Genomic DNA, 12,823 nt, shown 5'->3' with positions numbered 1-12,823 from the left:
TGCTGACTGGTTATTATGGTATGGATAGAACTGTCCATCCAAAGGCTCATGTGTTGAAGCTTGGTTCCCAGCTAGTGGCTTTAATCATTGAGAGGTGATTAGATCATGAGTGCTCTGACTTCACCAATGGATTAACCTGCCACCATTATTAGAAGGTACTGGAAACTAGGTGGTGAGGCCTGGTTGGAGGAAGCAGGTCACTCCAGTGTGCCCTTGAAGGGTATGTATTGTTCCTGGCCCCTCTGGTCTCTCTCTGCCTCCCAGCTGCCATGAGGTAAGCAATTCTGCTCCATCTGCCCTCTCTACATGTTCTGCCTTGACTCAGGCCCAAAGCAAGGGAGCCAGCCAACTGTGGGTTGAAACTTCTGAAATTGTGAGCCCAAATAAGTCTTCTCCCTTAAGTTGTTTATCTGTGGTATTTTGTCACAGTGGCAAAAAACTAACATTGGCTCACCCTTTGGGCCCCTCCAAGATCCTTCTCCCTGGCTACACCCTGGCTTCCATAGAAAAACCAGTCTGAAGACAAGCCCTGCCTCTAGACATAGGGCCTACAACTGGCCACCCAATTTTGTCCCCATGAAGAAGTTTTCAATCTCACCTGATGGAAGACATGGTACAGAGTCTCAAATGATTGCAAGTAGTTCATAAACTTGGGCAATATCCCTCAAGATGGAACCTCTGAGAAGAAATTTACCCATTGCATCTCCTAAAATGTTCATATGCAGAGCCTTGTTCCCAAGTCCTGTCTATCCTGTATCCAGTGAAGTAGTGGCCACAGTCACCAATGGAGCCATGTCTTTAAGCCTTGCCAAACCACAGAAGCAATGTAGGGAGTTCAGTGCCCTTCCACAGCTGTGCTTTATTGTGGCTTTCCTGAATTGTTAGTCCCTGCCTGAGGTCAGGGACTATGTTTAACACATCTCTGCCCAGCACCCAGACCTGGGCCCAGCAAGCATATACTGAATCCAGCTGGCTCCAGGACAACTTTCCCTAGTGCCAGTGTTCTCTTGGGTGTGGGAACACAATTCATTATGGATTTTATGTTTTTCTAGATCAGGTATTTCCTAATACATTAACTCATCTAGCTATTCACTTATCACCCACCAGGTCATCATTCATTCATCTGTCCATCCATCTTCCATCCACCTATCACTTACTTACCCATGAATCCATTCACCAACACTTCCAACTATGCACCCATCCATCTGCCATGTGTCTACCTATTCATCCCTCTGTCTGCCCATCTATCTACCTGTCTATTCATTTGTTTGACCATCTACCCATCTATCCACCCATCCATTTATCATCCATCCACCCATGTAACAATCATCTTGTATTTAAGCCTATCTGAACACTACTTGCAGCCAAAGTTGGCACCAGTAGGCTTCTCCATCATCTTCTCCTCCTCTTATTAGTTCTCTTCCCACATAATCCATGCTCTGGGCCCTTGGAGATTTCTATGAACACATGCAGATATTCTGCATACTTAGAGAGACTTTCACCCAAAGACAAGGCAATATGCTGGAAGAAATGCCACACTGATAACATACATTTCTCTAACTCCTTATCACACACATGTTCCTGAGATGCTTGTCTTTGCTAGTTTGCATGGAGGGACAAACAGGGACAGTCACTGCTGTTGTAATCCAAGGAACTAGTCCAATCACAGTTAAGGAGCTAAATTCCTCAGCCATGCCCAGCAGACCTCTCACCAAAGGCAGATCTTCCAGTTCTAACTCCCTGACAGAGCAGACACCTTCCAGAGCCTCTATCTCCCTGGGGGAGGAAAGTGAAGAATCAAAAATTAAAGCATGGTCTGCACATGCAGGGCCTACTCCCCATTCTGGGGTGATCAGCATCTCTCTGCCCCTAGGTTTTCTCTTGGGATATTGTCCACCATGCTACCATGCAGACTCAAAGACATGGGGAGGACAAAGACATGGAGAAACAGGGTCCTCACCGAGATATCGCTGATGGCAATGGCTGAGATGCCTTCTCGGTGGGCAGGCAGGCGGGCCACGTGGGTGAGATGGTCCAGGTCCCACAGGGTGCAAGTACAGTCCTGGGAACCGCTCACCAGGAGGCTGAAGGTGATTGAGGCTGCCAGGCACGTGACAGCCTGGGTGTGTCCATACAAGGCCTGGGAACAGGAGGCAAACCCATAGGTTACAAGAGGAACCCTCAATCCAGCTAGTGGAGGGGGAGGCGGATTCCTCACTCTTCCCTTTACCAATGGGCCCCAGATAAGGAAGCAGAGATTCAGAGTGACTCAGTGATCCAGAGCCTTGTATGGCAGGAGATGTGAGGAGGTGTAACACGTGTGCAGGTCCACAGATGGCTTCTCTGTGACATCCATTTCCAGGGACTGAGGCTCAGCTAGGAAGAATTAGTAGTCCCTTTACTTTAACCCAAGCAGAGGCCACCGAAGTCCTTATTCTTCGTCTTCCCCATATTCATCTTGAATCAGAAGCAGCTCATAACACGGTTAAGATGCAAAGGCTCCGTTTGGCAAGGCATGCTGTGCAGGCCGGCAGCCTCAGTGGCCTCTGGGAACTTGCTGGGCATACAAATTCTTGGGCTCTACCCCAGGCCTTCAGAATTAGAAGGTGGTGGAGCCCTGACCTCTGCATTTTCATGGTCCTTGAAGGGATTCTTGTTACCTGCTCCAGTTGGAGAGGTATCACACTATAGAAAACTCAGAAACATGGGATCCCTTGAACTAAACTGGGAAGAAGGAAGGGAGGTCATCTATTACCAAATAGATGTAACTTTCCCAGTCTGCTGGGTCTGGGTTCATGTATAGTGGTGATTCAGGGCCTTGCCCTTAGCCCTCAGGTTTGGTCCATTCAGGGCCTGCCCTGACTCATGGATGGTTGTGTGTGCAGATCTGGCCAGAGGCCTTGTTCTCTCTGAGCATGTTCCCAAAAGGCTGAGTACTCCTGGGCCCACTGCTGTGATAATGACAAAGATTCCATCCCAAGCATCCCAGAGGCTGCCAGGAAAGCACGATGGTAGACCCTCTGTGCTACATGTGTCTGACATTCCCTGGAATCAGCCAGCAGGGTGCGGAGGTGGCATTCTGAAACGTGACTGGCCTGGCTTACCTACTGGTAAACCTCCACCCTCAGGGCACAGACAACTGCTCACTCATTTGGGTCAATGAGGCTCAGCATCATTTTTCAAAGCTGTCACTTTGCCTGATCACAGCAATTAAAAGTTTTGCCACAGGTTTCTATTTGTTCTCAGTGGATCCTAATGTGACACCAACCAGATGGTGGTGGAAAGTTTCTGGGCATGACCCATGGAAGAAGATTGGGTTGTCTCAGGAACATGGAAACTTCTAAATAAATACAGGAAGGAGAAGATTTGACAGAACTTTCTGCTCCTCTTCCCAGAATGAACTAAGTCGGACGACTAAGTTCTGACCACAGGGGACACAGGACCTCCAAAGGGTGCAGGGAAGGAGATCTAGGTATGGGGTCTAGGGATTTAGAGAGAGCAGCTCTGAGCCTGAATACCAAGACAGGCTGATCATTATGGAGCAGAGCCAGCCTGTTCTTTGCAGGGGACAGTCTGTGTGCACCACATAGGCAAGAATTGCTACCTTCTCATCAAACCAGAAACTGTGACACCAGGCACCCAGCATCCCACCATCTGGAAAGGTAGGGGACATCAAGGAAGGACACAGCAGTTCTAAATGTGTTCCCAATGGGCTCTTTTTTTTCCAGGATAGTACTTCTATGCAGGTCGACTAAAATAACTTCATTCTATCATCTTATGCCTAACTAAATTAGCAAAATATAAACAAAATTAAAACCTCTTAAAATAATTCCTCGTGATGGGATATTGTGGTGAGGGGGTATTCAGTCAATTGTTGGTTGCACTGTAAAACTATAGAATGATTTTGGAAAACTTATGTCACAACTCAGCAGTTCTACTCCTCAAAATTTATCATAAGGAAACAATTAGAAGCAAACAGAGATCTGTATAAGATGCTTTCTGGAGCACATTTAAAATAGTTGAAACTTGAAAATAACTTAATTGTCTAGTTTTAGGAGAAAAGGTTTATTAAACTGTGATGCATCAACATAGCTATCAAAATATAATTTTATGGAAATAGAATAATTCAGAACAATTGAAATGTAAATTACAGAGGCTGTAGAAAAATGAAAACAATTTGACAGACTGGCTGAAAATGGAATAAATACATCCAGGCAAGGATCAAAAAGGGATAAATATGTATATCTGGAATGGAAGTGTGCAAAAATGAAAACTTTTATGGGGATTATAGAGAACTCTTTGTTTTTGAAATTCTCTTTAACATTGTAATATCTTTAAAAAAATTTAAAAACTTTAAAAACTATTTATGAAGCTAGTTAATGATGACTTCTCTGTCTTCAGTTCAGGGACAGACCCTTTTTGCTGAGAAGCTGGTGGTTTGGGGGATTCCCAACACCATGTCAGCCTTTACAGGTTGGAAATAAGAGCATTCAGAATTCTCCACACTTTTTGCTTTTGATTTTGTTACAAGAAGATGATAAATTGCATTTTATGGTGTCAATACTAGTGCTTTTAAGATGAATCCTCACTGCTAAACGGAGTTCAGAGTAGTAATAAAAGGGTCACTTTCCTGCACCCCAAGTTCAGCTCCAGGGTCCAGGCTGGAACTGCCTGAAGCCCCCAGTGAGTTATAAGTGGGCATTGCTCATGCTAGGAGAGAGGGTCTGTCTGCTTTTCATTTCCATCTTCACTTAGGTTGGGAAGAAAACCACTGTGGGTGGTGTGGCAGGGAGCCAGGAAACCAGGAACAATAAGAAAATAGGACTAGACCAGAGTGCTGTGCTGCTTTGGGGTCTTCCTGCAAGTCCTGGAAATGTCCCCTGTGCCTTGCCTGCCCAGCAGTCTCTCAGCAACTCCTAGTGAATAGATTGGCTACTTCCTGCTCAACCCATCCATTCCTTCACCTCCTGTTTGTTGAGTGCCCTCCTGTACTATTCAGGCCCTGGTGGTGGCAGCAAGGAACAAGCGCAGGCTCTGGGGAAACACTAGTGACTTGAAAGTCACCCAGAGAAACCCAGTTCAGGAACTGGGTCAGGGGGAAATTTCGTGCAGTTAATCTTGTTCCTTTAGGACTCTGTGGCTAAATGAAAAACAGATGTGAAGGTGATTTGCATTTTGAGTTGGAAGTAACCCTAGTGATGATCCAGGGCAAGTTCAAGAGTACACAGGAAGAGAGCATGGGAGTTAGAAATAGACAAACTCAGACTCAAATGCACACTCAGCCTTTCTGAGCTTCAGTCTTCTCATCTAAAAGCAGGAATAACAGTACCTGCTTCTCAGGGTTAAAGTTAGCACTGAGAGAGGCCCTGGTGCATTTTGAGTGTTAAGTACAGAGAAGTACCACTTGGTCAGCACTAGGAGTGGTGATGGTCCACCGGGTAGGACTAAGAGTTCACTTCTGGCCTCCTGTTAATGGTGATCCACCACAATTCCTTCCTTTCTAAAACAGTCTCATTTTCTGGGTCTGGGAACATGAAGAAGCCACTTAACTTCTTTGCACCTTAGTTTTTCACTGAGAAAGTAGGGCTGATAGAGGTACTTATTTTATAGGGCTGCTGGAAGGTGAAGTGAGGTGATCTGTGTGACAATGTATGGCATAAAGGCCAACCCATGGCTAGAGCTCACACTGGCTCCTCTGGCTCTGGTGTATGTGAAAGCAGCCACTGTGACCTGGAATTGCACAACGAGGAGTGGGACTCCACCATGTGCCCATTCAGTGCAGGGACTGACACCATGCACCAGAGAGCTGGGAGTTGCCCTGCACTTCTCACTGTGTCTCAGGGAGACAGGGCCCTCATCAAGCAGGAGTTCCAGTTTGTGTGTGTTCAGGTACCGTCACTGCCCAAGGCACAGCATCTGCCTGAGGTACATACCTGCCGGAGGTGCAGCCCTCTTGGGCGGCCTTTGACCACGCTGAGCTCCCACACACATACCACAGCACTGGCCCCAGAGGTGACAACCATGGTGGGCGATGGGCACACAGCACACAGGCAGCGGCCCCAGGCAGCCAGGTTCTCAAATGTCATCAGGATCTGTGGGAGATAGGAATGAGCATTGGTGCTTGGCTGGCAGAGGCCAGGAAGTCAGGACAAAATGACAGGGACTCCAGTGAGTGTGTGCTCAGGAGTCATCCCTCATGAACAAATCCAGGCCAATCCAAGCCTGTCCCCAAGGAAGAGCTCCTACTCCAGAGGGTGGGGAGCAAGCCAGCAGGCACCTATGCTGATGCTTGGATGCTGTGAAAAACCGGGAGTACCAGGAAGATTGGCTCAGGAATGGGACAAATGTAGAGACAGTTTTTGAGAGGGGCACTTTGGGGACAATTTATGGCTGCAAAGCTGGAGAGGGCAGAATGTAGGGTGAAAGGTTGGGAAGTCATGGAATGCTTAGGCATGGATAGGCAGAATGGGAAGGGTTAGGGCAAAGGCAGAGACAACAGGCAAATACACAGAGGGCTTACTCCTGGAAAGCTGCTGAATCCTCAGCCTGAATCCTCTCAGTCTAAACCATGCCTGGGGCTGCGGAAGCTCCAGACTTGCCACACAGATTAAGTGAGTGTCTGAATGGTGTCAGTGTGGCCATGTGATCAGCCATGTGACAGTGAAAGTGACTGCGCATTCCGAGCCTACAAGCTCTTCTTCTTGGAAAATTGATTTCAAATCTGGCTCATAAAGGACCTTTGTGGGAGTCCCTTGACCCTTTCTCCTAGACTGGGGCACAGGCTTGCAGGGGAAATGGCTGTGGGCAGTGAGTATGGGTTCTCTGATCTCTGGACCATGGAAATCTGAGACCATGAGGTAACCCTGTCCTCCTCACCTTGTCAGAGCCATAGCTCCCCAGGCAGCAGCTGAGGTCATCAAAGCCCCAGCTGAAGGTTTTGTTCCAGAGAGGGGGCAGCAGAACTTTGTTCTTCTCCACGGCCAGGATAGTCTTCTCAGTAGGGACAATGTGGCCGATGGCCCCTTTGGGGGACTCTGATCCTAGAGAGAAAAGGTACATATCTACCCCCCAGTTAGTATGGTGATGTACAGTGAAGAAGACCACCCACTTTCATTGGACCCAGAGAGAAGCCACTGTAGGCTAACTGGACTTTACCAGGCTCACGCCCAGGCTAGGAGGAGCTTGACAACGCCCTGTTAAACCCTGCCAATGGCCCAGGTCTCCTCTCCTCTTTTCCTTCTTTAACTTGACACACACCTTACGAGTGTGGTCACTCGGGGCTCAGTGTCTCTGAAGTAATGATACCAGGGGAAGGAGCTTCGGCTCTTTTGGCAAACAGCACAAAGCCACAAGGGCCTCCAGGGGACGCTGTGCACCTTCCCTTCCTGTGCTGTGTGGAAGGCTTCCCTGGGAAAGAAGCATGGCTCTTGCTCTTTACCAGCTGCAGTCTGGAAGCCACACCTGACTGCAGCTGGAATACAGCTCAGCACTCAGGGTTTGCTGCTCACTAGCCTGTATTCCAAGCCTGATCATTCTGGGCAAATCCAGCCATCCTGCCCCAGGGCTCTCTCCCATGGAGTGGAGACAATGATCCCTTCTCAGCTTGTGTAAGACATGGAGGCCACTCTCACTGCCATGGGGAGCCTTTCCTTCCTCCTAGTAGTGGCTGCCTCAGGGTGAAATGGGAGATCCACCCTCTTCCTGAACCCTACAACCCACACAGCTAGAAAGTAGTAGGGCTGGGACTCATACCCAGTCCCCTGCCCCAGGGCAAATGCTCCTAGCTACTGGCTTCATGAACATCTGGATACTTAGGGACAACAGTGACTAAAGTGGTTACAAACTGCCTCAGGACCTTGGGGTTTCTCTACTAGCCTTTGGAGTGGAATAGATTGTGTGTGTGTGTGTGTGTGTGTGTGTGTGTGTGAGAGAGAGAGAGAGAGAGAGAGAGAGAAGTCTATGTGTGTACATAGAATGTGTAAGTGTATGTATATGCAAGGCAGGAGAGAGGTGTATGTGTGGGGCAAGCAGACATGTGGCTTCTCAGAAGTCAGGATCTGACCTAGTGGTCCTGGATGCCTCTAGAGCAGAGGCCTCTGCAGATTCCTGCTATATTTAGAGACAGTCATTCCAAGCCATACCTTAGTTCTATGCCCAGGTCTCTGTCCCTGAACCTCCAGAAGAACCCAGTCTCTGAAGGGACACAAACCCCCAGAAAAATGGGACAATGCAGGGCCAGGTAATCACCTTTGACAGTGACCTGGGAGGGTTTCAATGCCTGCAGGCTGTGGAGGAAAGACTGTGGGTGGCTGGGCAGGATCGCAGGTGTAGAGGCATCCTTTCCCGGTAGAGGCTTCCCTGCCGTGGTCCTGGCTGGGTGGGGTTTGGTAAAGAGCTGGAAAGGCACACACACACCACATAGGTTGTTAAGGGACAGACACTCAGGGAAGAACCATCTTATGCACACCCCTGCTCTGGGAACTGACAGGCCTGGGCTTCCTCTTAACAGAGCTGAATCGAAATCCTCTGGTCCAAGTCTCAGACGTTGCAGATGAGGATAATGGACTCAGAGAGGGCAGACCATCCTTCCAAGCACCAACACAGAATTCTTTACTAACATCTTTTTAAATATTCTGAAGATCACAGGCAAATTCTGTTAGCAAGAATCATTTCTTCTCACTTTCCTCAAGTCTCTGTCATCAACTGTCCCCAGTGCCAAACATTTTGCATAGCTGAGTGACACGTTAAGTGTGAGGCTGTGCCATCTAGCCCAGTCTCTAAGGGTGGACCATAGGGTGTAGCTGCAGCCAGGTTGGGCTCTCCGCTGGGCCCCTATGGGGCTGATTTCTCCAGCCATCCATATACTCCTGAGCTCTCAGATGGAAACATCTGTTGGGCACCATGCTGAAGGTACCATGCTTGGAGCTTGGCCCAGCTAGGCACATGAGCAGGGACAGAGGTCAAGTGCATTGGGCAGGCTGGAGGTCTCAAAGCAGCCTTGGCTCAGTTATAGCCTTTGATCAAATGCTTTGATCAGAAGCTGTGTTGGTGATCAAATAGAAATCAGGATGATGATTTTTCAGTGAGCTTGTTCTTCCTCACATAGAATGATTCCTTCATCCACATTCTGGGGCCTGCTCCCCACAAGAGCATCAGCAGGCATACTCCAGAAGCTGGAATAGGTGCAGTCCAGAAGCACTTTAATCTTGACTGTAGACTGGAACAGCTTAGAAATTCTCGTTATGGTAAGTACTTAGAAATATTTTTAAGAGCTCAGGTTGATATAAAAGTTGAGCATTCCTATTCTTGAAGACTGGAATCTGAAACACTCTGAAGTCTGACATGATGCTCAAAAAGTCTTGGATTTTGGACCATTTCAAATATCAGGTTTCAGGTTTTAGAAAACTTTTTATTAGCATAGATTGTATCATGTATGTGGTATTTCCATACATGCATATGATATAGTTTGGTCAAATTCATTCTACCTATATAACTCTTTCTTAACACTCCTTCCTCCTCTCCCTCCTTTTTGATAGTTTTTAGTGGACTTCATTATGCTATTTTTATGTGTATAATGTACTTTGATCATTGTTACCCCCAGCCAACCTCTCCTTTCCCCCATATTTCAGGTTTTTGGATTAGTGATGCTAAAGTCTATATAAATATTCCAAATTCCAAACATTCTGAAATTGAAAACACTTCTGTTCCCAAACATTAAGGGACACTCAGCCAGCACCATTAAGGAAAATCAGAATCTACAGCTGTGTGTGCCCCATGATCACGTGGATATGAAAAGACTTATGCTGATAGACAAGAGTTGTGATTACATAACACTGGACCCAGTTGGACAGTGGTAATAACTACTTTGAACTATTTTATTGCTTTATTTATATTATCATATTTTTTTAAATTTAAGAAGTAAAGCCATTAGGCTACCAAGCTTCTGTCCTGAAATCCAATCCATTCCGCAAGGCCTCCTGCAAACCCACTTCGGACGCACCATCAAATCTCCAAGTCATCCTCATGGCTGCCTCACTCCCCTTTACCCTGGAGCTGAGCAAACCCCTAATGTTCCACAGGCCAGCCAGAATGGTGTGATCAATTCTGCACCCACTGCTGGGGGCACGGGACACTGCTATTGTCTAGGACAGTCCTAATCGGCTGGATTTGAGCTTTCATCTCCCAGGATGGCTGCTGACTGTCTATAGGGCTGGGATTCTGACACAGAAACCTGTGTTCAGGAGAATAACTCAACCAGTTTGGGATTGATGGGGCTGGGATCAGTTGGATAAGCTGTGAACAGTCTTATGTAAGAATACCAACATGAAGAGTACACGACTCATATTTCTAAATACAAAGCCAGGTGGAACCCGTGCAGTTTCACTGGCAGCCTGGCAAGCAGATGGTAGATTCTCTCACACCAATGGCAATATGGCACATGCTTTGGCTTTCCCTACCCAACTGATCTACCTACTTACCCAGTTGACCTGACCTGTTCCACCCCCATGGCTTGCTATTGTTGCGATTCTACACAAGTGATTTATTTAGCCTTTCTGGGCCTCAGTCTCCAAATCCATAAAAGAATACTCTTTTTTTGTCAATATTGGGGTTTGAACTCAGGGTCATGCACTTGCTGGGAATCACTCTGTCACCCGAACCATTCCCCAGCTCTTGTTTGCTTTTTACTTTTTTTTTTTTTTCTCAAATAGGGTCTCATGCTTTTTTCCCAGACTGGCCTCATACTTTGATCCTCTTACTTCTGCCTACCAAGTAGCTGTATTCAAGTAGCTGCCTTCGCAAAGCATGTACCACTGCACTCAGCCCAAAAGAACATTACCCTATACCCAGAGCTTAGGAGAGGATCCAGGACATAACCACACAAATAACTAACATTTGTTGAATGCTAGTCATAGGTCAGGTGCTTTCAACATTGGAAATAATAACCCTAAAGAATAGATACTTATATGAAGAATTGAAAATGGTAAATTTATCACAGTGTCTCTCAGATGTCACAGAAGAACACAGTCTTTACCATTATCACTAATGATCTCATCATCTTCATTAACATCAGGAAATAACTGAAGGTTGAGCCCTGCATTGAAGGCACAGGAAGATGACTGGGGACTGTTTTGCCCTTCCAGATCTCCACATCCACCAGGAATGGTCATCCTCACCCTTGCTCCCAAACTCACAATCTGCACTCTTTTGAGAAAGAAAGATGATGATGTGGTCTTTCATACCTGTTTGGGTACCTGTCCAAAGTTGCTGACAAACCCCAGGATGGTGCTCTTGATCAGGGGGTCACTTATGCTGCTGAAGTCCATTCTGTCACCATAAAAGTAGGGGTGGAAGGTATTAACTGCCTCCACCGCGGCTGGCCCATGCTGCTTGTACCCAAAAATGAGGTCTATCCAATGGTGGAGGTTGGCACTGACAAAGTCACTTTCCAGAGCCTGGAATCAAAACCCAAAGAGTGTGAAAACCCAGGACTCTGATGGATTTGTGCACCCTCTGCATAGATCAGAAGATGCTATTGCTTCAGTAGCTGGCTGTACAGGAGAGAGGGCCAATGGTTCCCCAGGTTTGATGAGTAGGAAGCAGGTAAATGAGCCAGCCACCCAAGGGTCACCTGATTCTCACCTCCCACTAATGGAAAACCCAATCTGACCGTACTCATTCACTTCATAAAATAACCATGCCATTCAGAACATCTATATGGTGCAGCTCTGGGAGTGACATTTACATGAAGTGACCAGACAGACTATGTCTTGGGGTCCTGCTGAGAGCTGTCATATGAAATAGGGTAAACAGAGAGAGCTAATTCTGATCAGGACATGTCAGGAGGTTGAGACCAAGTGTAGTGACTCAGAGAGCATGCTCTGCAGTGGATTGGAGCCAAGCATTTCCATTTACACAGTTAACATCTCTGGTCCTCAATTTCTTCATCTGTAAAATGGGCAAGTAATTATACTTTCTTCAAGGTTAATGTGAGGATTAATGTGTCTGTATCCAGTGCATAGTGAGCTTCATCTGGTCAAGTAACTACAACAAGCACTTTCTAGCTGCCAAACAGTGACTTGGGTTTCCTGTGTTGTCTCTTGGGCTAGAAGGATGAATTCCTCACTTCTTGAACAGGCTTGTTCATGGTTTTTGAACCTACTATCCCAACTTGTAACTTTCATGCTTCAACCCTGCCTCCTCTAAGGGACATGCAGCCTCACTGAGCCGATCTCACTGCACACAAGCACTAAGAATTTCTGACATCTGGGTGTGGGGATCTCCCTAAACCATTGCTGGCAGGGAAATGATAGAGTCTGCTTTGTGGTGCAGCTCAGCATCCAGGAATGGGAGCTTCCTTTACTGGGGCACCTGTGTCCAGCCCAGGGCAAACAGATGGCTGAAAGCATCTTATCCATGCACTCAAGGGGCAAGTGTGTGATGCCCGGAGGAACATTCTGTCCCAGTGTAGTCTCACTGTCCCCAGGTGGGAGGATAGATGTTTCAGACTCAGAGCCTGCCTCTGAGCTTGCAGCCCATGAGTGGGAACTAAATCTCACTCTGCTGGGAACACAGTTCCCACTGGAAACCATTAACATTTGCCTCTCTCTAAAGGTGACATCTAACAGGAAGCAGAAGGAGCTCAGCATGGAGCAGGTAGATACTTCCTACTGCAGCCCAGATGATGGCGCTGGCTCAGGTCAGGACACCCCAGTTGGCCATATTTCTTATCAGTTGCCACCCAAGCAAGAGGAGATGTGAGCAAGAGGGCTGAGGGGGCTTCCTCTGGTCCTCTGGGAAGACATGCAACCCTCGGCATGGGCCT

General features: G+C 47.2%; 1 protein-coding gene across 9 annotated transcripts in view; it reads right to left on the bottom strand.

Annotated features, from left to right (window-relative positions):
• The window catches only part of Wdfy4 (WDFY family member 4), a 293,488-nt gene that overhangs the window by 10,569 nt on the left and 270,096 nt on the right, over positions 1–12,823 (bottom strand). For 8 of the 9 annotated variants that reach the window (XM_074079382.1, XM_074079383.1, XM_074079387.1 and 5 more), the window contains 5 exons: positions 11,241–11,453; positions 8,248–8,395; positions 6,877–7,061; positions 5,934–6,092; positions 1,961–2,140 (listed from right to left, as the gene is read on the bottom strand). In XM_074079382.1, the coding sequence (XP_073935483.1) occupies positions 1,961–2,140; positions 5,934–6,092; positions 6,877–7,061; positions 8,248–8,395; positions 11,241–11,453 (885 nt within the window). The remainder of the gene's footprint in view (positions 1–1,960; positions 2,141–5,933; positions 6,093–6,876; positions 7,062–8,247; positions 8,396–11,240; positions 11,454–12,823) is intronic. The other variant, XM_074079385.1, reaches the window with a different exon arrangement.

The sequence above is a fragment of the Castor canadensis genome, chromosome 7 (assembly GCF_047511655.1).
Source record: "Castor canadensis chromosome 7, mCasCan1.hap1v2, whole genome shotgun sequence".
Classification (NCBI taxonomy): Eukaryota; Metazoa; Chordata; class Mammalia; order Rodentia; family Castoridae; genus Castor; species Castor canadensis.
Note: the sequence above shows the minus strand (reverse complement) of the source record. Positions and strands in the feature narration are given on the sequence as shown.